The sequence below is a fragment of the Hemicordylus capensis genome, chromosome 10 (genome assembly GCF_027244095.1).
Source record: "Hemicordylus capensis ecotype Gifberg chromosome 10, rHemCap1.1.pri, whole genome shotgun sequence".
Classification (NCBI taxonomy): Eukaryota; Metazoa; Chordata; class Lepidosauria; order Squamata; family Cordylidae; genus Hemicordylus; species Hemicordylus capensis.
In genome coordinates, this window is record NC_069666.1 from 12,985,581 (window position 1) to 13,010,956 (window position 25,376).

At 46.8% G+C, this 25,376-nt stretch overlaps 1 protein-coding gene and 1 long non-coding RNA gene across 34 annotated transcripts in view; one reads left to right on the top strand and one right to left on the bottom strand.

Moving 5' to 3' along the window:
• LOC128334856 (uncharacterized) overlaps nucleotides 1-23,848 on the top strand; it is a 221,080-nt gene extending 197,232 nt beyond the window's left edge. The window contains exons 4-5 of the long non-coding RNA XR_008311424.1: nucleotides 9,259-9,320; nucleotides 22,747-23,848. This is a non-coding gene — a long non-coding RNA (uncharacterized LOC128334856). The remainder of the gene's footprint in view (nucleotides 1-9,258; nucleotides 9,321-22,746) is intronic.
• Nucleotides 1-25,376, bottom strand: part of SEMA6D (semaphorin 6D) — a 410,879-nt gene that overhangs the window by 20,615 nt on the left and 364,888 nt on the right. For 16 of the 33 annotated variants that reach the window (XM_053272271.1, XM_053272269.1, XM_053272268.1 and 13 more), the window contains 15 exons: nucleotides 23,882-23,942; nucleotides 23,726-23,788; nucleotides 23,522-23,623; nucleotides 22,957-23,047; nucleotides 20,730-20,849; nucleotides 18,721-18,809; nucleotides 15,454-15,671; nucleotides 15,191-15,322; nucleotides 13,833-13,988; nucleotides 11,935-12,108; nucleotides 10,271-10,411; nucleotides 10,095-10,172; nucleotides 7,729-7,820; nucleotides 7,313-7,369; nucleotides 1,208-1,375 (listed from right to left, as the gene is read on the bottom strand). In XM_053272271.1, the coding sequence (XP_053128246.1) occupies nucleotides 1,208-1,375; nucleotides 7,313-7,369; nucleotides 7,729-7,820; nucleotides 10,095-10,172; nucleotides 10,271-10,411; nucleotides 11,935-12,108; nucleotides 13,833-13,988; nucleotides 15,191-15,322; nucleotides 15,454-15,671; nucleotides 18,721-18,809; nucleotides 20,730-20,849; nucleotides 22,957-23,047; nucleotides 23,522-23,623; nucleotides 23,726-23,788; nucleotides 23,882-23,942 (1,742 nt within the window). Of the gene's footprint in view, nucleotides 1-1,207; nucleotides 1,376-3,894; nucleotides 6,151-7,312; nucleotides 7,370-7,728; nucleotides 7,821-10,094; nucleotides 10,173-10,270; nucleotides 10,412-11,934; nucleotides 12,109-13,832; nucleotides 13,989-15,190; nucleotides 15,323-15,453; nucleotides 15,672-18,720; nucleotides 18,810-20,729; nucleotides 20,850-22,956; nucleotides 23,048-23,521; nucleotides 23,624-23,725; nucleotides 23,789-23,881; nucleotides 23,943-25,376 lie in introns of those variants that run through there. The other 17 variants (XR_008311419.1, XR_008311420.1, XM_053272291.1 and 14 more) reach the window with 12 other exon arrangements.

Here is a 25,376-nt window from a genome sequence, read left to right on the forward strand (position 1 = left end):
GTCGCTATATGTATCAGTTGTCTGATCCATGCCGTGGTGGGCAACAACTTGCATTGCTCTTCCAACCCGTCAAGTGCTAACTGAGCAAAGAGGCACCTTTTAAAAGTAGTGATTCTCTTTATTTAGCAGGGGGAGAGCAACTGGCCCTATCGGTCCTCAGCACAGCATCCCTCCAGTGGCTGTTGCTGGTGTCTGTCTTATGCTTCTTTTTTAGATTGTGAGCCCTTTGGTGACAGGGAGCCATCTTGTTTGTTTGTATCTCTGTAAACTGCTTTGTTGAAAAGCAGTATATAAATATTTGCCGTAACATGGTGATTAACCAGGTGGAGGGTGTGTGTGTTAGAAGTTGGAAACACAGGAAATTTGAGCCGCCAGTTTGAACAAAGTATCCCCTGCAAAAGCCACGGAGAGCCCTCCTAGCCCCTTAAAGGGGCTAACAGCTCCAATCTAATGTTGTGTGTGGGTTAACTTATGGCATCACTTCTGCCACACCCACTCTGCTAAGACCAGAGGACACTCTTGCTGCCTTGGTTGCCACAGTCTGCTGGGGCTACCCTTCACCTCTTTCTTCCACATCTCCAGCAAATGCCCCACCCAGAGGCGCTCCAGCTGCTGCTGGACTACAACTCCCATCATCCTCAGCCAGTAGCAATTTTAGTTCACCAACTACTGGAGAGCCTCTAGTTGTCCCCATCCTGTGCTTTTCTGATGGGCTTTTGAAGGACAGAGTGACACTGGAAGACCTAAGCAGAGGATTCCCGGAGATGCTGACTTTTCTGGGGATGGGGACAGAAAGGACAAGACTTCCTTGGTGAATAATATCACAGACACTTGCCTGGCTCCTCCCTGGCCCTTGGGGGATGGGTCTGTAGCTCAGTGGTAGAGCACAGGCTTGGCATGCAGATGGCTCCAGGTTCCAAAACCCAGAGGAGCTGCTGCCAGGCAGTGTAGACAATACTGAGCTAAAAAATGGACCAGCCAAGCAGCTTCATAGACCCACCCCCACCCGCCACGCAATACTTCAGGGTTGTTTCTTTTTCAAATAGCCCCAGAGGAGCTACATGATGGCACGTTTTGTTCTATACACAGGGAATGTTGCAATATATGTACATTTAACCAATACTGAGCATGTGAATTTAATCTTTTGAGACCGCTGAAGCTATCAGGTTTCCTTTCAACCGCAATATATCCCCTGATTAGGCCTTACCCTTTGGGACCCCTGATAATGGATCAGAGTAATCAGAAGTGTTTGGGTCATCTTGGGCTACAAATTTCCGAGAGCCAGTCACTTTAGGTTTCCAGGAACCAATCACTTTGGGTGAGATAACTGGGATACTTCCCACTGTGGTAATAGAAGCGGAGGATAACTCCATGTCTGTGGTGGCAAACAGATTTGTATTAATGTGCATTACAGTCAGGGTGATGGTGGTGGTTCTTTAAATCAATTGGCATTGCTAAATTGTATTTGGATAAGATGCTTCATGGGGGCTGCAGGAGGGGAAAAAAAAAACCCCAACCATCAGAGACTCACGTACAGCACTAAGTGCCAACGCTATTCTTAGGAGCCATGGAGGCTCTGCAGGAGGGCCAGCGTGGTTTCTAGCTGGACAGGAGTAGTGTGAGGATCCCACTCTTAGGTCAGCTGTACTGTCTGTGAGTCACAGATCATAAATTTGCAAATGCGTATATGGAGCAATCGCTAATACTTATCAGATTTAAAGCAGGTACCATAAAAGTATTAAATAAGCATTATTGCCATTATTTGACAGCATGAAGAAGTACAGAGGGACAGAGGTAAAACCTGAGGCCAGTTGGCATGTGCTCATGTTGTAGCAAGGACGACACAAAGCATGTTATGGCATCGCCCAATGGATGTGGCATGAGCCAATCATGCCACATGAATGCCGTAGGGCTCATTTGTTGCATTTCTATGGGCGGCTTCAGACCCCACATGGAGTCTCTGTTAACACGGAGCTCCATGTGACATCCCTGAGCCTTGGGAGCATGCACGCCCCTGTAGCTCAGCGATAAAGCATCTGCTTTGCATGCAGAAGGCCCCAGGTTCAATCCTTGGCAGCTTCTCCAGGTAGGGCAGGGAGAGACTCCTGCCTGAAACCACAGAGAGCCTCTGCCAGTTAGTGTAGGCAGTACTGAGCGGGATGGACCAATGGTCTGACTCGAGGTAAGGCAGCTTCCTGTGTTCCCATCTCCACTTCCTTTCTGGGTTAGGAAAAGCTGAGTTTGGTCGCCCTGTCAGAGCTCACCAATCTCGCTTCTTGCTTCAGAGAACCTGAGATCTAATGCTCACTCCAGCCCTCGGGTTTTGTGAAGCCAGGTGGTTGGAATAAGCCGAGGTTGGTGGGTTCAGATGTTGCAACTGATCTCGGCATTTCCTAACCTAGAAAGGAAGTAGATGCTCACGTGGGGATGGGAGGAGGGAATGCTTAGGGACATTGCAGAGGGCTTGGCATTAACAGGGGTTCTGCACAACATCTGAACCCGTGCTGTTTAATATTGGTCTTGTTTCGGTATATTAAATCTGACTGTAGATCATGTCGACACATGTTGTATTAGGTGTATTTAATTCAGTATTGAATCTGATTGCACAATCACGTAGATACAATCTAGGTGCTTCTGTGGGGAGAGCGGGCTTAGCCTGCCAGTTCCGTCACGGGCTATCTGCCTTGGGAGCACCGGGCTTGCCTGTGAGCCTGGTGGTTCCCACAACCACTGGAAAGCGGGCTAAGGGAGCTTAGCCCGCTTCCCAGTGATCATGGGAATAGCTTCATGATCTACAATCAGATGTAATACTGAAACTGATGCCAAGGCCAAGACCAATATTTACAGCCTGAAAGGGTTCCTTATATTTGAGCTAGAGGTTGTAAGCCTGCATATTTCGATTCCAACAAGCCTGCTGCTGAGACAAATGGTTATGCCCTGTGGGGCTCAAACTATGTCCCAGACGGCAGTGTTCTCCACATCCTTCTTTGCTGCTCAGACCAAGCTGTGTTATGAACACCACAGCCCAGAAGTAGCCTGGCCCTGGGAAGTGGGTGACTTCAGGGAGCGTTTCCTGAGCCATGACTCTTCCTCAGTCTGGGCAAGTAGGCTTCTCCTCTGGGCAGCCAGATGATCCAAGTGCCTCCTTGTCTGACCCAGGTGCTGGCCAACCCTGGGCAAGCGGGATGCTTACAGCACATTTTATAAGTGGCAGTGGGAGACCAGCATTAACGGTTTTTTGTAAACCGCTTTGGGAGGTTATCCTGAAAAGCGGCATATAAATGCAAAATAAATAAATTAATAAAACCCACAAATCCCTAGATGTGCACAAACCTCTAGACTAGTACACTCGTGGCCTGCAACCTGCCCAGTCCCTAACACAGGGGCAGGCAACCTTTGGCTCACCAGCTGTTGCAGAACTACAACTCCCACCATCCCCAGTCACAGTTTATTATGGCTGGGGGATGATGGGAGCTGTAGTTCAACAGCAGCTGGAGAGCCAAGGTTGCCTTCCCCGGCCCTAACAGAACTGAATGCACAAAGCACCTAGATGTGGAATGACGCTATGGGATGCAGGTGCTTGTCGAAACTAGCCCCCATTGGAATGTTCACTGAGACTCTTTATTGCAACATGCTAGTAGATTCTACGTGTCGGTTCAGGCTGGGCTAGGGACAGCACAGCCTAGAAGCCTCTAGGCTCTGGGAACCAAGTGACCCCTGTTCACCGCTGCCCCCCTCTTCCAGCCAAGTCCATGCCATTGACGCGCTCTAATTGCCACACTTTAATAGACACACAGTCAGATAGTCTGGCTTTGCAGAAGGCCAGAGAAGTGAAGGTCCTCAGAATTATTTGTCCTGATAGTGTAACGGAAACAACAATAAGGATTTCTGTGGTTTCATTTCCTGTACTTTTTTATTTCTGTAAACTCTTTTGAGTGGAGTTCAGATACAAATGGGACACTAATGAATTAATTAACAACTAGGAGCAACCTGCCTAGAAGTAGCATAGGGCTTGAAACTAAGTTGGGTAACCAGATTTTGTACAAACTACGCAGCCCACCCCTCAAAGCCTTCACAGAGGATAAAAAAACTCATTTCAGACCTATACTGGTGCATTGGGTTCTTGATTAATCCAGGGCATTTGGGAGCATTATGTCCCAGTGTTGGGCAAAGAGGGCACCATTTTCAAACAGTGGAGTTGTGATCCACCCCCACCCCTGGCCCTTCACCAGAATTAGATCTCGGGCAAACAAGCCTACCAAATATTTGTTGATCAAACACAATTTTTGTTCAGTTATCAAAGTGCAAATAGCATGAGACACCAAATCAAAGAATCATGTATTGTTGAGCTCCCAGAAGTCTAGAAAGCCTACGTAAATTGTCATTGGCAGAGAGAATTAATGAAATATCAGAGAGCAAGTTTCAGCAAACTCTCGGCTCGATTGTGTTCTCCTTGAAGTCCAATATGGGATTTTGCCTTTTGACTTCAAAAGAGCAGCAGTCAAGCCTTTCAAGAGGGATTCAGAATGAAAATGCTGCAAAGTAGGAGGAGAGGGGAGTTGAAGCCCCTGGTATAAACAGGCTTCAAAGCCTCCTTTTTGGCACCAGCCTGCTTGATGATTTCTCTGCCGTCCTATTTACTATGCTAATAATAGAGTACTTTCTACAGGGCCAACATCTGTTGGTGAGAGTGTGCAAGCTGCTGAGAGACACAGAGCGCTTCTTCAGCCAAAATTAAAATCTGGTTAATGTAAGAACTGCTTAGTCAGATAAAAATCAAGGCCTATCCCACAGCAGCCACAAGATTTAAGCAAGGCGCAATAGTAGTGATGCCTTTCCTTTGTTGGTTGTCCCCAGCCTCTGGCTTCCAGGTGTATGTGTGATCTCTGCACATGTATGCTCAGTTTAGGTATTATAGTTAATAGCAAGGATGCACGGGTGCTGCTAGAGAGCAGCCTAACAGAACACTCAGCAAAGAAGCAGCAATTTTTGACACCTCGTCCAGCAGGGAAGTGGCAATTTTTATGATCTCTCCTTCCCCAAGAAACCATCAATGCCATTTGAAAATATGTCCCTGAGCATTACATAGCCCTCAGAGATGTATTTTCAAATGACATGGAGGATATAAAAAATTCTAGTTTCCCCGCAGCATCAGTGCATTAACAAGAGCTGGCCTTATGGTAGCAAGCATGAACTGTCCCCTTTGCTAAGCAGGGTCTGCCCTAGTTTGCATTTGAATGAGAGGTCATATGTGTGAGCATTGTAAGATAGTCTCCTTAGGGGCTGGGGCTGCTCTGAAAAGAGCACCTGCATACTTGCATACAGATGGTTCCAAGTCCCCTCCCTGGCAGCTTCTGCCAGAGACTCCTGCCTGCCATCTTGGAGAAGCTGCTGCCAGACACAGCAATACTGAGCTAGATGGACTAAGGTTCCTATATTCCTCTATATGCCAGCCAGTTTTGGGGAAAAGTTAGAAACCACCTGTATGCCCATTTCATTTGTAGGTTGGGTGTTAGGTAGCACCCGTCATGCCCTACCACCTACCCCACTTTGTTTTCTCTAGGAGTTCCCAAGGGGAACAATGGGATGTTTTGAGTTTCCCCATTGCTCCCTATGGCCCAAACACTCAAAACGTTTCATGTTTTGTTCCGCAAAAACAGCCGGTGTGACTGCTGTTTTGATGAGATGTTTGGGCCATCTGTGTTTTGTTTCAAGCTTGTTTTATTTATTACAGCCTTAAGTCAACCAAAAATGCCAAATCCCTTTCGTGCACATCCCTAGAAGTGAGCATGTATTGTCCCCTTTGCTAAGCAGGGTCCGCTTTGCTTTGTATTTGGATGAGAGATGACATACATGAGCAACGTAAGGTATTTTCCTTAGGGGATGGGGCCATAGCTCAGTGGCAGAGCATCTGCAGCATTTCCTGGCATCTCCAGGTAGGGCTAGGAGAGACTCCTGCCTGTAACCTAGGAGAGCAGCTGCCAGTCAGTATAGACAATACTGAGCTAAAAATGGACCAATGGTTTGCCAGATAAGGTAGCTTCCTCTGTTCTTATGAAAACATTACGATGTGGCACAACCGTGTCATTCCACCAGCCTAGTAACTTCTTGCAGGTGTTGGTCCTTTGTGGCCACGAGGAGCTCCTCCACCTGCAAGGACAACAGACGAGGCATATTGGGGTGCCAGTGCCAATGTTGGACTTGGGTGCCAGTGTTGGACTTGGTCTGATCCAGCAAAGCTCATGTTAACCAGATGTTAGCTAGGTGTTAATTTTGAGTTTACAGACTGAACAAAGATACGTAACTATGCCAAATATTACAATCACACTATGACAATCACTACTCTTAACTGCAGCCTACTCATAGTCTTCAATAAGAACCCCCGGATTTGATGTCACTAGTTTTTGAAATCTACATGAGTTATATACTTCAGTAGCTAAACCAGGCACATCTTGGGAAGCTTTATGTATTGTTTTGACTTTCAAATAAGGGACAACAACTCAGAGATAGAATCAGGAGCTTAGGAAAAAAGTTCACATATAGATAGTTGAAAAGCCATCATGAACACAAAAAGCCTCTTCTGAGTTCATCAGGAAGTCTAAGATAAGTTGGGTTTCTTTTGTTCTGGAATTGTGAAGAAGAGTTCCGGGATCCCAATGGAGAAAAAACTTACACTCTTACCAACGGTTATGAAAGGCAACATCTTATCTCCATTTGGCCTCTGGTTTTCCAGAAGAAATAGTTGCAGATATGATGCTAAATGCTAATCTGTTATCATAAAGGCATTTCCAAACCTTGAAAAATCAACACATTTCCAACACTTGAGAAATACACATTTCAGAAGAATGTGTATTTGCTTTATAATTGGTAGACACAGGAGAAGTAGGGAGGGAGGGAGGAGATGAGGAAGATCAGGCATCCATCTACTAAAAAAATGACGGAAGGGTGGGCAGCATTCATGAATGCATGGTTGGGTGGGTGGAGAGGGGGAAAAAATAAGAGTAGAAGCTTAGTGGACGTTCGTGCAGCGAGAATGTCATTATGTTAACCAGATCCTTCTGTTAATAAAAGATGCATCTCAATTAATAATGATCTGTTACACATGCAGCTACACGGGGTGAAAGTGCCGAGTGAGAAAGTTCTGGCTGTATCTTGACCATCAGTGGGAATATGAGTAAAAGCAGAAAAGCAAAAAATATGAAGAATTGCCAACTGCACCAAAGGAAGAAAAGAAAAAGGGAGTCTGAAAATGCTGAACTGAAGGAAAGAAAAGCTTTATTAATAGGGAAAAAAATGATTGAAAAAAACTAACCAGATGTTGGATCGCCAAATATTTTGTAATCTGGTGTAGTTGTAGTAGGCAAAATTTCTAAAAGAATTAAAGGAACAAGTAATCAGTGAAAAGTAACCGAAAAGCAAAAGCAAAAGATTTTCAAAGCCTGAGCAACTGAAAATCAAAAAATAAAACACAATTGGTTACCCAAAAGGAAAAGGGAAAAAAAAACCAACTGGTTCAGTAATTTGGTTGTAGACCCCGAATAATTGTGAAGGTTGCAGGGGGAAATGGTCAATGGCTTCTACCACCCAAGAACAAGCTTAGGTTTGTGCCAATTGGTTTAACAGGAGGAAGGGGTGCTCAGTGCTATTAATGTGACATCCACACTGGAGTGTGGCCCACAAACAAAATCATGCCACATTCGCAAGTTGGCAACTGGGGCTGGAGCTTACCGTGGCAATCTCCCAGTTGTGCTGTGTTGCCATATTCCACATCCTGCTCATATCCTCCAGCGCTGTGGTTGTATGAAACAAACAAAGACAACCTGCAATTAACAGCATTAGTTGGGAAAGCAAATGGTGATCAGCGTGGTGCAAAGAAACATGAACCCGCCCCCACTGCCCAACCATGTTCATTCAGCAGTTGCAAGAAGGTTTACTCTACATATTCCTTAGATAAGAAATGTACTTAAGAGCTTTAATATTAACAAACACGGCTTGGATCATTAACTCAGCTACTCAGCTGTTGCTCAAGTAGGAGCCAGTGAAATGGAATCGTTCTTGCCTAGTGTTACCCCTGCCAACGGAGCACCTTTTTGAAGTGGTGATTCTCTTATATTTAGCAGCCGGAGAGCAACTGGCCCTATTTAACCCCAGCAGTGCGTTTAACCCCAGCAGTGGCTATTTCTGGTGTCTGTTCCCACTCTGTCCCCCCAACCCCGGGACTGTGAGCCTATTGGGGATAGGGAACCATCCTATTTATTTACTTAATCTAGCAATGCCCATTTTGAGAATGGTTACCCCTTTATGAATACAACAAATATTTATATGCTGCTTTTCAACAAAGGTTTCCAAAGCAGTTTACAAAGATAGATATAAATGAACAAACCTCATTTTACCCCATTTAATGGTTACCCCTGCAAACGACACATGGTTACCCCTGTAAACCATTTTGAGAATGTTACTCCTGCTAACTGGCACCTTTTGAAGTGGTGAATCGCTTATATTTAGCAGGAGGAGAGGAGCTGTCCCTATTTAATTCCAGCAGTGCGTTTTTCCAGTGGCTATTTCTGGCATCTCCCCGCCCCCCGGGGATAGGGAACCATCTTTATTTATTTAATCTATCTATGTAAACCATTTTGAGAATTCTGAGAAGTGGGATATAAATATCCATAGTAGTAATGCCCATTGGTACTCAACCCATAGGGAAGATCTCCTGCACAGGCCCACTGAAATGAGTGGGAGGCACCCTTGTGGGCCTCCCATTCTCATTCAGTGAGGTTTGCTCAGAAGAATTTCTTGCTAGATGGTGTGCCAAACTATCTGACAATAGAACTGGCTTGCATAATCTGGCCTGCAGTTTGTTTCCTCCCAATGAGGCACTGGGGAGGGCTTGCTACTTGGGAGCCCTTTGATGTCTAGTCTTATGTTAAATGTGAGGAATCTTTGTTTTCCATCTCAATGAAATGAAAGCTAGATTCAAAACTACCCAGGAAGTCCACTTCCCCATTAAACTGAATGAAATGCGTATGATACCCGTGATCAACAGTACTGGGGGGAAACAAGTGGGCACAGGGCATCCCTTTCTCATCCTGAGAAGTTCACAGCTAAACAAGATTTATAGTGCTCTCACCCACCTGTCCATATATAACACACAGGGATAGGTCTTATTTTAACCATAAAAGGATGAATGGGTAGAGAGACAGTGAGACCTCCCTCTTCCTTCACTTGGTTGCTCAAATATCTCTCCCTCACACTTTTCAGGTTTGGTTCCAGGAGGAAGCCAGGAACAGAGTAATGTGGCTAGTGCAATCAACTTCAGAAAGGTATGGTCATTGGGGATGGGGGGTCAGCACCTGTCTCTCCAACACGTCTCACTATCTGTCAATAGGGTAGATGAATGGAATGAACCTCGTATCCACCAATATTCTGATTATTTGTTGCTCAGGTTTCATTTTATAACTAATACGCTTCTAGTTCTCAGGGCGTGTAAGTAGGCAGGAAATGCATGTTAAGCGGCTTTCCCATGGATGAGAGGTCAGGATTTCAGATTGCTCCTGACACTTCCTCCCCAGGATGAGCAAATCCGTTGTGCATAGTAATCCATTAACATGCTATACTTGCATATCTTAAACAGTCCGTCCCACCCACCAGCACTTCCTTTATTATTATTCATGGCTGACATCCAGACTAACGGTTCATGTGCTGGAAAACATTTTCTTGATTTTCCTTCTGCCGCACACTACGCCTCTCAACAATGGTCCCTGAGGGCTGCAGGGCCTCAGGGACATAGTTTCAGGAGGCACAGAAGGAAGGCAGAGTTGGGGGTGGAGAAGATCAACAAAAAAGTGTACATTTAGAAGTGGCCAACATTACAGGAAGTGGAGAACGAGCTCCTCATTCCCAGAAACATCACCTCCACATGAGCCAAACCTATCCTGGGCCTGTGGTGGCACTGCTCATTTCTAAGGTTATTATAAAGGCCACTGTATACCTGGACCTCTGACCCTCAGGTCAAGCTCGCCTGCTCCCACTTGTGCCTAAACAAACTAAATGTTGCAGCAATGAAATATGTGTTGCAATTCAGAACTGCCACTTACAACATGGTCGATCTCACTCTCCCACAAGTCCCGTGGCTCAGCCAGCCACAGTAAGGATCCCGAGAAGCAATACAAGACCTGTGGCAAGACCAGAGGGGAGGAAATTAATCTTTTACCACCTGAAAATTGGGTCTGTGCTTCACTTTATGGACATACTCAGAAAAAAGAAAGCTTACTTTTTGCACGACCCGTGACGCTCGCAACGACTGAGGGGAATTCTAACAACGCAGCTGGAGAAGGCGGCAAAGAGGGCATGGTGTTCTTTGTCCAGCTGCAGCGAGATCACCTTCCTGTCCTCTTCACTGTCCCCACCGCACCTGTTCAGCACAAGGGATTTATTTCTTTTAAACCCTCTTAATCCCATGTGATGCTTATCACTTCTAATTTCACAATGAATCTGCACCTGATTAAGTTTTCTTTAAAATGATTGGTGCGGAGCGAAAACAAACACACAGCACAGTTTCCCCTAGAGGATTTGGGAAACATAATGGCCATCCATAGTAGAACTGGAGTAGTGGATCGTCACTATTTTTCAAGCAGGGGCAAAAACCCTCAGTGCGAGAGCCACCTCCTACCATGCTGACCTTTCCCCAGTGCCAGGGGGTTGGCCTATCAGAAAAATGGAGCCTTGTTGAGCCCCAGCGCCATTTTGGAAGGCAAACCTAGAACACTGGGAAGTGTAGTCCTTTCTAGTGCTTTCCCCATAACTGCAGCTACCTCCAGAAGGGAAGCCTCCATTGGGATCAGTGGGAACTGCCCTCCCGAATCTAATAGCAGGGAATGGATTAAAACCCCTCCCCATAGTCCTGATCCCCATGGCAGATGCGATTTAAGTTTGAAGGAAAAAGGAGCATGCAAGCTACTTACTGATACTGCTCTAACTACACTCCCCAAGCTACTTAAATGTGAAACTACACATTCAATGTACTTTGGCTCCTAGGCATTATGCCACACCACTCTCTTGCCTCCTGCAGTGTCTTTTGTTTGGGGGAAAAGCCAGAAAACAGCACTTGCTTTCTCCACTTTGCCACCTATGCAAGTCTAACAGGAGAGAGACTTGCTCTGTCCAAACTGCTTCTAAGAGAGAAGCATGGGAGTCTGGCTAAACTAAACAATGCAGTGCTTCAGTCGGTGATTATTGTAAGTAATTGGTGGTTTAATTGTAAACCGCCCAGAGATGCAAGTTTTAGGCGGTATAGGAATATTTTGAATAAATAAAAATAATATTGTCTTGATCACTGTTAAGGATTCTCTTGGTTTCTTTACATTTAAGAGAGATTGTGCCGTTGAGTCGGTGTTGAGTCCTGGCGACCACAGAGCCCTGAGGTCGTTATCTTTGGTTGAATACAGGAGGGGTTGACCATGGCCTCCTCCCACGCAGCACGAGATGATGCCTGTCAGCACCTTCCTATATTACTGCTGCTGTGAGATATAGGTGTTATAGCCGCGGGGATTTGACCTGACAGCCTCTTGCGCACTAGGCAAGTTGCACGATTAGGTGGCTTTCTTTACATTTAGTCATGCAAAAAAACAGAACAAAACAGGATTACTGTTCCTGCACAGTACAAGGAGTTTATAAGGGATCTAGTGGGCATGGGGAGCATCCATATAGAATTAGAATGTGTACACTATTCACACAAAGCAGACACACACAAATCGCCTACAGTTAAATCACGCAATCCTATAAACACCAGACCAGACAGGGTAGCTTCATTGAAGTGGCCAGGGGGTTGGGGTTGGCGGGGGAGCACTTTCAAATCAGGCGGCAAAGAAGCAAGTGACTCAGACGAAGCAGACGTTGTAAAATATCTCTGAGCAGTTCTTGTAAAATAATACCTACTTGACGTGATTGTAAGCATCAATCTCTTCCAGTAAGACACTGTCATTCAAAGAGAAAGAATTGGTCTTTGCCAAGATTTTAAGCACCATTCCAGCTTCAGAGCCAACAAAGATGACGGTATAGTTTTGGTACGGGCCGGCAGAGCGGTCCACAGCAACTGCAGTCAACCGATACCTGTCAAGACCAAAACATCTGGTATAATATCATGCATAATGATGATGATGATGATGATGATGATGATGCCTCATCGTATATAATGATGATGATGCGCCACATGGCTGCAAGTCATCTATGTGTCCATCTCAGCCTGAACTACCTTGCAAGTGTATGTGGGACCATCAAAAAGCTGAAAGGGAAGGGAACTTAAGAAAATAAGAACATCCCTGCTGGATCAGGCCCAAGGCCTCTCTATCCAGATTCCTGTTTCACACAGTGGCCCACCAGATGCCTCTGGGGAGCTCACAGGCAAGAGGTGTAGGCATGCTCTCTCTCCTGCTTCCAATGGGTATTTAGGGGCATCTTGCCTCTGAGGCTGGAGGTGGCCTATAGCCACCAGACTAGCCACTGTTAGCCCTGTCCTCCATGAATTTGTATAAGCCCCTTTTATAGCTGCTCAAGCTGGTGGCCATCACCACATCCCCTGGAAAGCCCCTGGAAAGTCTAAGATGCTGCACCTTTCCTGGAAGTTCTGGAAAGAAGAGGTAATTCCTTTATGTGAAGAAATGCTGTGCTGAGGGTCTTTTTGGAGTGAGCCTACTGCAGCCACTGGAAGCAAAGTAAAAGTTAAAAGAGAAAGCCTGCTTTCATTTGCCTTCACTTGCCCTGCCCAGTAAGTGTGCATGGTTAGAACGACAGAAGAGGCTTGCTGATTTGTTGATTTGTCCTCAATTTGAGGAGCAGACAAAATGAAAAATTAGTGAGCTGCTGGCAAGGAAGCAGACAGAAGTTTGCACACATTCAGAATATATTGCTTTTCCATACATGGCAGAGGACATATAACATTTTTTAAACTATGCAAAAAAATAAAACTAATCACAGTCACAGCAAAGACTGCTGAAGATCTTTGGCTGAAGGCAAAGTGAAAAAAGTCTTTGATATCAAAAAAGGACAATGTATCCACAGGAGGAGATTCCAAGCTCTGGGTCCACAACAGAAAAGACCCTCTGTTGTGTCAAGCATCTGAGTTATAAGTCTAAATAGAGCTTAAAAAGAAGAAGAGGAGGAGGAGGAGGAGGAGGAGGAACTGCTGCATCTTTCAGTAACTCATTGTAAGACCCAAGTTAAATCCTCCTTCTTTCTTTCTGCTTCCTTTGCTGTCAAACTACATCTCCCAACAAGCAGTGCTTCAGCTCTGTGCCTAAGAACATAATACGCGGCTTCTTGTGCCTAGGAGGGAACATTCCACTGGGCCTCACTGATAAATCCTAAGTGCAGTTGTGCTTACATATAGACCTCTAGCCAGATATTTTTAAACCACTGAAATGCATGTGTTGCCCTGGGCCAAAAGCCACTGTATCCACTTGAATCCAAGACTAGTCCCTCTGCCAATGCTTTCAGATTAGAAAACAAGGGGTCATCTTAAATCCAGAGTCCTCTTCCTTTTGGGTAAATAAGGGTATAACCTGTATTTAGCCTCTATTTTCCCCAGGGGCTCATTTTAAATCCAGAGTCGTCCTGTATTCGGGTGAATACGGTACCCCTATTACCTGTATCATGCGATTGCCGCTGATCAGTCTCCTGCAAGAGTGTCTGCAACAGCTGAAATGCAACTGGGGGTGCCTATTCTGTAACCATGCAAAAAGGCCCAAGGACTCCTTGTTGGGGCCGGCTACATCAGATTAGGTTTCAGAGCGGCAGCGGCAGCTGTGGTGGCTTGTGCCCTGACAATGCCTCCTTACCTGACCCTTGTCTTTGTAAACCAAGGCTCCTCAATGACGGACGGAACGGCGGAATCCATCAAAGGGTGGGACTTGATGAAAGAGAGGGTTTCATCTGGGAAATCAATGGAGGTTTTGTAAGCCTCTGCTAGGCCGTGTTTGGCACAGCAGCCAGGTCTGAAAGGAAAGCAACATTTTTTCCCGATTTTTTTTTAAAGTGAACGGAAAGGGCAAGAATTCTGAAAGGGCAACAGCCAAGGGAAAGAAGAGCCGGAGCCCGCCACCACATGACATCTGTTGCTTCGGGCCATTTCAAGCAACCCCGAGGGCATGGATTGGCCCAATGCTTCATACATAAGGGCTACACACAACTTGGGCCCTCCCACTGTCATGGGACTGGAACGCCTGTCATCCCCAGTCACAGTAGCCAGTAGTCAGGGATAAGGGGAGGTTCATCCAAGAACAGCTGGAAGGCCCAAATGGTCCAGCCCTGATGTACATGGTAGGAATGTGTGCTTCGGTAAAAGCTGGAATTCCACTTTGGAGTTCCCAGCCCCCACCACAAGCAAACCAGCCACCTAATGGCGCAGCGGGGGAAATGACTTGACTAGCAAGCCAGACGTTGCTGGTTCAAATCCCCGTTGGTATGTTTCCCAGACTATGGGAAGCACCTATATTGGGCAGCAGCGATATAGGAAGATGCTGAAAGGCCTCCTCTCAGACTGTGTGGGAGGAGGCAATGGTAAAAACCTCCTGTATTCTACCAAAGACAACCACAGGGCTCTGTGGGAGCCAGGAGTTGACATCGACTCGATGACACACTTTACCTTTACCACAAGGAGGCAGCCCCTCACGGGGTTACTACACCTGCAGCCTTAGAGAAGCCACTGTCAGTCTGTGTAGACAAGACAGGGCTAGATGGACCAAGGGTCCAACTTGGTATAAGGCAACTTCCTATGTTCTTACATGCCCTTTATTTCAGCAGATGTCCTTTCAAAACCCCAGTGGGCAATGGTGATAACCGCAAAAGAAAATATCTGAGTGTCTAGAAAAGATTCCTTCTTCAAATTCACTTCAAAGCAAACAAAGAGCCAGGAGAAACACTTAAAGGCCTTAACCCAATGCAGGTCTTTCTTGTAGAGGGCACGAAGGCCTCTGCTCTGTGCCCTCGGCATCTTTTAACTGGAAGTGTACTGCCTTAGATGAAATTTGCTATCTGTACCCCTGACAAACGATCCCGAGGCGATGTGCAAAGTGCAGTGATAAAATATCCTCTGGGTCAATTGCAAGGTGAGTGGTCAAGGGGACATGACATGCATCCCAAAGCAGCTGCACTTTGAGGCTGAAGCAACAGAGTTTTGATGAAGCATCTTTTTTACCTTGGCCTCGGCACTTTGTCTTCAGGTACAGCTGTCCAAACAGAGTCTGGAGTTTTTTGTTCTTTAAATCTCCCTTTGAAGACTTTCTCAATGTCATCCATGCTGAAGGCACACACCGCTGAGCCGGGGATGCTGCAAAAGCCAAAAAAAAAAAGGGGAGGGAAATATTAAGCCAGAAGAAGCCAGGTGGCCAAGTGGTGCCAGACCACGCAGAAGCAGCAAGCCGGAAAACTCCTTTTGATGTTGGGTTGCTTGTCTCTCACCTGTTAAGCTGTGTGGTGAATACGCCGACCACCGTAGGGACTCCGCTGATCTCTATTATGTCTGTGATAGACTGCAGCACATCAAAGTAGAAAAACGAATCCCCGGGAACAGAGCAGTTGAGACGAGCTTTCAGAAACGAAGTCCAGTGTTTCTCCAGCACTCTTTGGGATCCGCCCATGTCGTTTTTGCATATGCGGGCCACACGGGAGTAGACAGCCTGCGAGGGGAGCAAGAGGAAGGGGAAGGAAGTCAGACTTGCAGCTAAGCGCTAGGGAAACCACCACTGTTTCTTTGGGTTAAATAGAACATAGGAAGCTGCCATACTCACACTTCTAGACTCCCATTCAAAAGCAACCAGGGCGGACCCTGCTTAGCTAAGGGGACAAGTCATGCTTGCTACCACAAGACCAGCTCTTCTCCAATCACCCAAAACCTGGCCATAGCCAGGCCCGAGGAGTGCTTTCTGGCCCCCATCTGCCAGGCACTAAAAGAACACAGGACATACATACACGGGAAGGTGTCTCTGGTCCATCTAGCTCAGAATGTGTCTACACTGACTGGCAGCAGCTCTCCAAGATTTCAGGCAGGAGTCTCTCCCCACACTACCTGGAGATGCTGCCAGAGATTGCAACTGCAGGCCAAGCAGATGCTCACTACTGAGCGATGGCCCTTTCCCCATAATGATGGGCGGCATGAGTGGCAATGGGACCTGGCAGCAGGTCTCTTGTGGGCTGGGGCCTCAGTTCACTGCCATCCTGTCAGCACGGCGGAACTAGTTGCTGACCAGAGCTTTAGATGTGAGCTGTCACAACTGGTTTTGCTTGTATCTTTTTGCCTCAAGGTAGTGCCAGCTTCGGGGTGGCTAGCCTGAGGCTGTCTAGTTGTTAGGAACCTAGGAAGCTGCCATCTGCTGAGTCAGACCATTGGTCGATCTAGCTCAGTATTGTCTTCACAGACTGGCAGCGGCTTCTCCAAGGTTGCAGGCAGGAGTCTCTCTCTCTCTCAGCCCTATCTTGGAGATGCTGCCAGGGAGGGAACTTGGAACCTTCTGCTCTTCCCAGAGTGGCTCCATTCTGAGTGGAATATCTCACAGTGCTCACACATCACGTCTCCCATTCATATGCAACCAGGGTGGACCCTGCTTCGCTAAGGGGACAAGTCGTGCTTGCTACCACAAGACCAGCTCTCCTCTCTGTTGCTGGACAAAAGCCCCCATCCCATTCAGCTCCAGTTTATTGCGGCTGGGGAGGATGGGAGCCTACAGTCCAACAGTAGCTGGTAGGTTGGCCGGCCTTAAATGAGTTAGAAGGGCTGAGCCAAATGAGGGTGGAGTCCCCACTCTCTCCACTTCATGACGCCTGCGGTGGAAGCACCACTTGCTTGTTGATTCATTCGGCTTATCTGTTTATTTCCTCATTTACATCCTGCCTGGCTGGCCTCAAGACAAGCTCTCAAAGCTGCTGCTGCTGCCCTGAAAAAGCCGCAGCCCGACTCTGTCCCCATTTAAAGCCTGCGCTTCTGGGGTTTTAGACTTCCCAGATTAATTGCAGAACAAGACGGCGGGCAGCATCTCCCCATAAAGCGCCCGACGCCGTCTTCTCAAAGCAAGCTGACTGCAGAGACTGTCTGGCAGTGGAAGTGGTGCGGATGCATTCAGACTTAATTAGTCGTCTATGAATGTCTCAATAATTTATTGCACAAAATAATATTTTGTGATGATGGAGGAACATCTTTTTTTGCCATCTAAAGCTATGAAGGAGCCCACTTCTGGAATTAAAACTGTGCAACAGCCCCAGTTAAGGCAGAGCACTTAAAATTCAAGCCTCCCCCCACTGATATCAGTGGGACTCAGATAGCGCTGAGTGTATGATGCAATTCCTTGCAAGCACAGCAGTTACTTCTGGGTGCAGATTTCAGGATCTTGAGAATGGTCTTCCTGCTCGTGTTTTTTTTTTAAACATGAGGTTTCTTGTCCTTAAACCAATGGTTCCCAACCAGGGTTCCGCCACAACAATAAATTGTAGCAGGGGATGATGGGAGTTGTAGTTCAGCAACATCTGGAGGAAGCCAGGTTGGGAACCACTGCCTTAAATGTTTGGAAATTTACAGCCAGTGCACTGTGAAATCTCAAATGCTGTGTGTGGAGGAGGAGAAAGGAGGGGAGGCAGCGGTGTTGCAAGGTGGGAGTCTGGGAGAAAAGTGAAGATGGGCCCCCGCCCCTGCTCATCTTCGGTGTGTGGCGGAGGGGGGAGAACAAATAGCAAGCTGTCATCCAGCTCGCAGCTCCAGGGACATTTGCCCCATCCCTTCTCCAGAGATAGCTTCAACCCTGAGGAAAGGGTTAGTGAGCTCAGAGTCAGTGGGATGCAGCTAGCACTGGGGGAGACCTGTTTGAACCCGGGCCAACCACTTCATCTAGCACAAAGGGATGTTGTGAAGATAAAAGGGGGGCATGGATGCTATACTCTGCACTCTTTGGAGGAAGGAATAATTAAAAAAATGTAAAATAATGGAGAGCAAAGCCGTGGTGCTCAGCATCTATCTTCCCCCTTAGGAACAATGGAAGCTGTCTTATACTGAGACAGACCATTAGCTGACTCAGTATTGGCTCAGTCTTGTCTACAATGACTGGCAGCAGCTCTCCATGGTTTCAGGCAGAAGGCTTTCCTGGCTCTACCCAGAAATGCTGGGAATCGAACCTGGGACTTTCTGCATGTAGTGCAGATGCTCTGCCACTGCGCTACAGCAATACCACCCCCCCTCCACATGAAAAGATTAAGCAGCTAGTGGGAGCTGTCCTCCTGGAGCAAATACTGTCCAGTGCCTGCCGATCTGGATCAGGTGACCATGGTGGGGGGAAAGGGTTAAAACCTCCCACCGCCACGCTGTTGTCTGATCTGGATCAGGCCTCTGGTGGCTGCTACTGAGGAAGGAGAAACTCAGGCCTAATGACTCACTAAAACCACACATTAAATTAGTCAGTGGGCCCTCAGTACATTAAAAAAAATTATGCTCATGGGCTGACACACTGAGGAAAATGACTCAAAGTACTCCCATTGAAATTAAACTACAAAAATACGCACAGGCCCGCACTCATCTCCCCCAGTGATCAGAAGTCGGAGAACTCCCAGCTTCCTTCCCTCCTCCTTCAATCAGCCCTTGTAGAAAGGAGAATGAAGCCAGCCACTCCATCGCCAGCACCTTTTCACTCCTCTACAAATCATCCTGAGTAGCTTATCATAACAAACAGCTGCACTTACTCTTACCTTGCCTAAATTATTATGCTCTACAGCGATCTCCCGGAAGAAGAAATACACAAAGTTCCCGTACTCGATGGCGTGAAGGAAGTGGGGCTCTGGAAGGGGCAAGAGAGAGAAAACAAGCTGATGGGCTGCACAGCCAAGGCCATGTCTTGTGCTGCTAAGTGAGAGGGCCAGGCGACACATTATGCACCGCTCATTCTAACAACGATGGAGGCTGCGGACTGGATTGGGACTGCAACAGGAGGGAGGGGGGCTTTAACACTCCCAAATTGGTTTTGGGGCAGTGTGAAGCTTGGGCCAAAGTCAAATGCTCTGCACGGTCCCCCGGCACCACACAGAGACCCCAATTCCCACTGTGTAGTGCTGGGCTTTACCCAGCATTGGAGCGCTCCTTTAAGGGAAATGGAGCCCTCTTGAGCCCCTGCACCATCTTGGAAGGCAGGCTGCCTTCTACCGAACCAGACCCTTGGTCCATCAAGCTCAGTGTTGTCTACCCAGACTGGCAGTGGCTCCTCCAAGGCTGCAGGCAGGAGTCTCTCTCTGCCCTATTGTGGAGATGTTGCCAGGGAGGGAACTTGGGACAGCCTGCAGGCAAGCAGGCAGATGCTCTTCCCAGAGTGGCCCCATCCCCGAAGGGCAATATCTTGTGGTGCTCACACATGTAGGCTACACTTCCCACACGGAGTACTGGGAAGCGTAGCCCTTCCCAGCGCTTTCCTCCTATCCCTCTTAAGAGAGGGCTTCTTCTCTCTTAAAGAGCTCTCCCAACACTGAGAAAGGAGATCAGCACAGTGGGAAATAACTCTTGCATTGGAGGGTTTTTGCCCAAGTGTCCCCTGCTTGAAAAATAGTGAAGATCCATGAGCTAGTGCTCGCTCCTCACACTGAAGGGGAGCACAAGAGTTTTTTCTGGGGTGAAAACATCCAAATATGCCTTTTTTCAGTACAAAGCTAGGCACTGGGATGTACTAGACAAGTGAAAGAATCGCACCAAAGCCACTCGGAGTATCAGGACCCAGGCAAGTTAAACGGGACGGTCCCCAGATGACCCTCACTGCCAGAGGCGTAACTAGGGAAAACGGCGCCCGGGGCAAGCACTGAAATGGTGCCCCCCCGCCCCCCCAACATACTATATTATACTTAGGTTTTTCCTCACAAGCGCCCGCCGCCGCCACCAAGCCAGGCCACTGACTGGCCGCCAGGTGCAAGCAAAGCAATGGGGGGGCGCAGGAGGCGCGGAAGGGACTGCTCGTGGGGGAGGGGGCGCCGACGCGCTCCCTTGACTGCTGCAGTGCTGCTGCACTGAGCAGGAAACATTTGTATTAACAAAAATTTTTTAAAAAATTAAAAAAAAAAATTTTTTGTCATGGCGGCGCCCACCATGTGACCAGAAAAGATGGCGCCCGGGGCACGTGCCCCCCCTGCCCCCCCTATAGTTACACCTCTGCTCACTGCAAACTATTTGCATCTTTATATTTCAAATGTTAGAGCCTCGATTACTGCTACAAGCAAGCTACTGTTGCAGCGACTGCATTGATCTGCAGAATATGTATGCCAAAGGCTCTGCTGTAGTTACACACAAACACAGAGACTAAAAGTGAGCTCCTGTATCCAAGGCACTTTAGGCCATCCAACTATGGATGAAGTTGAGCTTCAATGAATGCATAGACTTTAATGTCAGCTAATGGACTGTAAAGAGGCCTCAAAGGAATCGTAATACAGCTCAGGTCTTTGTTACTACAGCTTCATTCATTAACCCACTTGATTGGGCGGAGGTGGAAAAGGGCTTTAGTTCTGGCGCCTTTTGCTGAATGTACGGATAGAAATGGGTTCGGGGTTTTGGACTGAGTTCTTCAGAAAGTAGAATGTATGCTATCAATCACTGTGTTTGCACATAAACACTGCAGTTCAGACATACCGGATCCTCCATGCCAATGAAACAAGGCTAATGAACAGAACATCAGTGGGGGCGGGAGGAGAAATTTCAAGCAGTTCTTTAACAAAAGCAGTACCTTTAATCCACTTGGAATCATATTTTATCGTTCTTAATGCAGACCCATCACCCATGCTTCGGTAAATAACGGCATCACTGGCTAGGAAATCTGCTACTGTGGCAGAATATAGTTTGCCATCTAAAACAAGAACAAATTGGGCATCCAGTGTCAATATTACGAAGAATTCTCACTAAGCTCCTCATCACCTCCCTCCCAAACATTCCTCAAATGTAGGGATGGCCAACTTCTGTATTTCTGAGGGGTACTAAGTTTTCCAAACACCAGTCTGGTAGCCAGAAGAATCCAACTCCCTCACAGATGGTCAGGTTCTATAATAAACATGGTGGGTTGTATCCAAAGGATGTTAGTCATGACCAAGTTCCATCAAAATTAAGATAATTAATGAACAAGTAACTTGTCTTCGCCTTGATTTCAATGGTGCTTAGTAATGGCCAACTTCTTCTGGACACAACCTGCTGTCATCCACCAGGAAAGGTTGTACAGATATGAAGCACACGTGCTTGGATGACTTGAAGCCATTCATTTCGGGCTGAGGAACTTTGGTTCACATCCAGACGAATGACATGCTTGTGAAAGTACATTCTGTTTGTGCAAGAGGGAAGGGGTGTCTCCTGAAAATATGTCTCTGAAGGTCCCCCCAGTCTTCAGGGACATATTTTTGGGGTCCAAAAGTGGCAGCAGACAATACAGGGGATTGGCTAAAATCACCTCCAGGCTTTGCATGAGCAGAATGCACTTCCATGAGCACAGCTTGAGTCTCTATGTGAGTCACTGAATGCTGCTCCTGAAATCTTTCCTCAAGGGGCAGAGGAGTACAGTATGCCTTTCCAAAATAAGCATGAAATCATACACTTATACAGAACACACATGGAAATACATTGCTTAAATGTAATGAGGCAATGTTTCTTCAATTAACCAGTTAGATTAATCAATTAAAAACCTTTTGATTGACTAAAAAGGTGTCCCCCAATTAAGCAGGTTTATTTTTTTAATTACATTTCACACAGGTACATATCACAACTGCAGATGGCAAGCACCATCTGCCTCTGCTAAGACGATGCCCGCGGCAAACATCCATGCATCATGTAAAAGCAAAGTACTTGTTCCTTTAGAACTCTTTATTTTTTTATCAGATGCAAATTTATGCAGACTTAATTAAACTGAATCGATTAATTGACTAAGATGTCTCTAATTGGGTGACAGTCCTCTGTACAAGTGAAAATATAAGCAGAGTGCTTTTAACCACACCTTGACTAAATAAGGTGGCTGACATACCACACAAAGCTCTCTGTGTGCATTTAGTGCAACGTGGGCACTGTTGTGTCTTTCTAAATGCTAATTGTGAAAGTGCACACTTTCAGAACTGCCAAAATTGTGCAAGGAGATATGCACAATTGCCTGGCTATTGGAAAGGATGGCAGTGCTATAGCACAAGTCCCGCTCACAACTTTGGCATTTCCACAAGTGTGCACAACTGCATTAGGAAGACGCAGCAGCAGTGCCCACATTGTGCTAAATGCACGCAGAGAGCTTTGCGTGGTATTTCAGCTGGCAGGACTAGAAACAATGGCTTTGTGGCCAGACATGTGCCGGCAAGGAGGGTGCTGTTGGTGGTGGTTGCCATTTGACCATCTCTGTGCTAAAACCAGTGTTTTGCAACCTGGAAGTTTTCACACCCAGCTTTTAGCTTGTCATATCTGGAATGGAAGTCTGCATTCACGTATCGGCCAAATGTACTCCCAAGTCCCCGCAAGCTATTGGGGAGCACTTCACACACGATTTGGGTTTTTCATCACGTATTAGAGTGTAGCCTGATTTATATCTGGGGTTTTTAAAAAGCCACTTTTTGTTTTGGGTTTTTTGGGGCAACTTCAAACTTACAGTAAAGCCTTGCAGAAAAGCCTGCTGTCTGGGAAAGCTCCTGGTTCCTAAACCCACAAAAGGCACCAATTTGTCCTTTTTACACAGAAGCACATGGATGCAATAGTTTCCTAACACTTTCTTTACAATCCAGGCAGTCCTTGGCCTTTGTGCATCACCCATTTGACCGTCCTGCTCGAACATCAATTTTTTGCAACATGGTTCCTATGCCCTCAAAAGGCACCGAATTTCCTACTTGGACAGCAGTGCAATCATTTCCTTAAGCTTTCTTTTCAACCTAGCCCCTCCCCTTGTCCTTTCTGCATCATCCATCATCAGGCTTCAATACAGAAAATGTTCTTACCGGCAAAAAGGGCAACATTAGTTTGTCTAGCATCGAAGGGGCACCTTGCCAACCCACTAATTTCTTCGCCATCGTACTCCAAGGTATTCAACTGGAGAAGAAGTGGGGGGAAAAAACGGTTCGGTGATGTAACTTCAAGCTCCGCGGGCCAGCGCGATGGGGGGGGGGGGGGCGCAGTGCTACTTTCTAAACACCATAATTCAGCCTGATGATTTATGTCAGACTTGATCTAATCTTCCATTATGCTCGGGAAGAGAAACTGTTTGGCAAGGATTTGTGAAAAGCAGGTCGCTTTTGCCTCCACAACGAGGAGAGTTTCTGCAAGCCGATGACAACAGCCAATGGATGGCCCACTTAAGGGCCCTGATCCATGAGCAACCGGCCATGAAAAATAAAGAACTGTTGGCTGGATGCTGATGCATGCCCCAGTTAAGTTAGAAAGTCACATCCAATCAATGCAAAAGGGCTTGAGAAGGCATAACCCCATGTGCATCCACACTGAGTGTGGATGAAGGCTGCTTATGCACAAAACACTCTCTGGCTGGACTGGGCCATTATTCCTTACCCTATAATAACGGCACATAGGGTTAAAAGCATTTGTTCCACAGACAAACACCATCTCGTCGTTCCTGGGAACAAAGACTTTAATAAAATTATGGCATTCATCCTAGAAAGAAGAAGAGAAAGACAATGGATTATATCTGCATCCACTTCCACTTCCAAATGCAGTTTAAATTATTTTGGATGCTCTCTTACAGGACAAACCTACTTTGTGTTTGCCCTTCATAGCACAGTTCTCTCTGTCCTGCTGCTTTGACCGCCATGTTAGCTTCTGTTTCAATCAAACACAAAAATAAAATTGTCAATCTTTAACCAATTGTATTAAAACGAAACAAATACCAAACTTTCATCTACACTTGTTTACCTTGCTTGGAGTAACTTCTCCCTTTGGAACTTCATTCAAGTTCACAGTGTAAACTTGATCCCTGTAGGGGAATACGGGAATAGGCAACATCAATAACCCGTGTTTGCCAAGTTGGAAAAGCCAAATGGAACCACCCAGCATTCTCCCTAATTTTTTTGATCTGTGCGCGGAATGAGTTTTGTTCTGGGCATCAGTATCAAGGCAGTGTATGCATATGTGCATTTGGAATGGGGCCTTCTTGATTCAATCTGAGCGGGATCTAAAATTAACTGAGCAGACATTAAAAAAACCTGTGAGTGCGCACACGTGCACACGCCTTAGGGGGAACAGTGGCACCCCCCTCTTCCTGCTAATCAACATGAAGCTTTTAGGTTTGTTCACATGACTGCTGACGAGGTAGGGAAAGCACCTAGCCAGGGTTGGAGAGCCAGGCAGGGGCAGAGCCACTATTGGGTGAACAGGTTCAAAGAACCTGGGCCACTGCCACCAGGGGCCGCGCCTCACATCCCCAGACACACAGCCCACGTCTGATGCGATGTGTGTGTGTGTGTTATTTTGCTTGCGCAGCCCTGTTTGGGACCCAAATTGGCCCACGCTGCATTGGCAGCACGGCCGGAGTGATTCTCTCTGCCTTTTAAGGGCAGGGAGAGCCGCTCCTGGCCTTGCTGCCAACACAGCGGGAGGGAGACCATGCGCCCTGCCTCTGATGTCAGGGAGGGTCTGACGTAAAGGCAGGGAAAGTCACTCCGGCCCGTGCTACCCAACGCAGCGGGGCCAATCTTCCTCGTGTTTGATGTCAGATGTGGGGGTGTGGCTAGCTGGGCCAAGGGGCTGCAGCGGCGGACAAACATGGGCCGCCTCTATCCTCCTTTCACCACTGGAGCCAGGTGTGCTCCCAGTTTTTGGTTCTGTGTTTGCAAATATCAAGTTAGGAGGAGGGAGCATGATTGTGTGTAAGCCGGGACTTGCGTAGGAGAGCTTTTCCTCCTACCTCGGTAAAATGCTGGGGATGGAATCTGGAATCTAGGGCACGCTTGTCCTACCCAGCTGCTGCCTCACACATGATCATTCTCCTCGCCTCTTACCTTACTATTGGCAAGCACATGACCAAAAATCGGGAACGCGCCTGGCTCTCCCACTGAGGCTGGGTGCTTCTCCTCTGCTTCCGGTGGGCATGTGAACAAGCCTATTATGTTCTTGTTTGTTTCTGTTTATTGTACACCGCCTTTCATAAAGCATCCCATGGTGGTTTTCAAAAGTTAAAATATAATAAAATTCCATAAAAATCATTTTAAACCTTAAAAATGAGTTAAACAGTAAAAACCATAACACACCAACAACCATAAAAAAGACAACAGAAGGAGAGCAACAGAAGGAGAAGGAATAAAGACCTTTATTTAGGTCTTTATTTAGAGAGACCTAAATAAAAAGGTCTTTAGTTGTTTTTTTAAAAACAGCCACAGATGTCAGAGTGGACATTCACTGGGAGGGCATC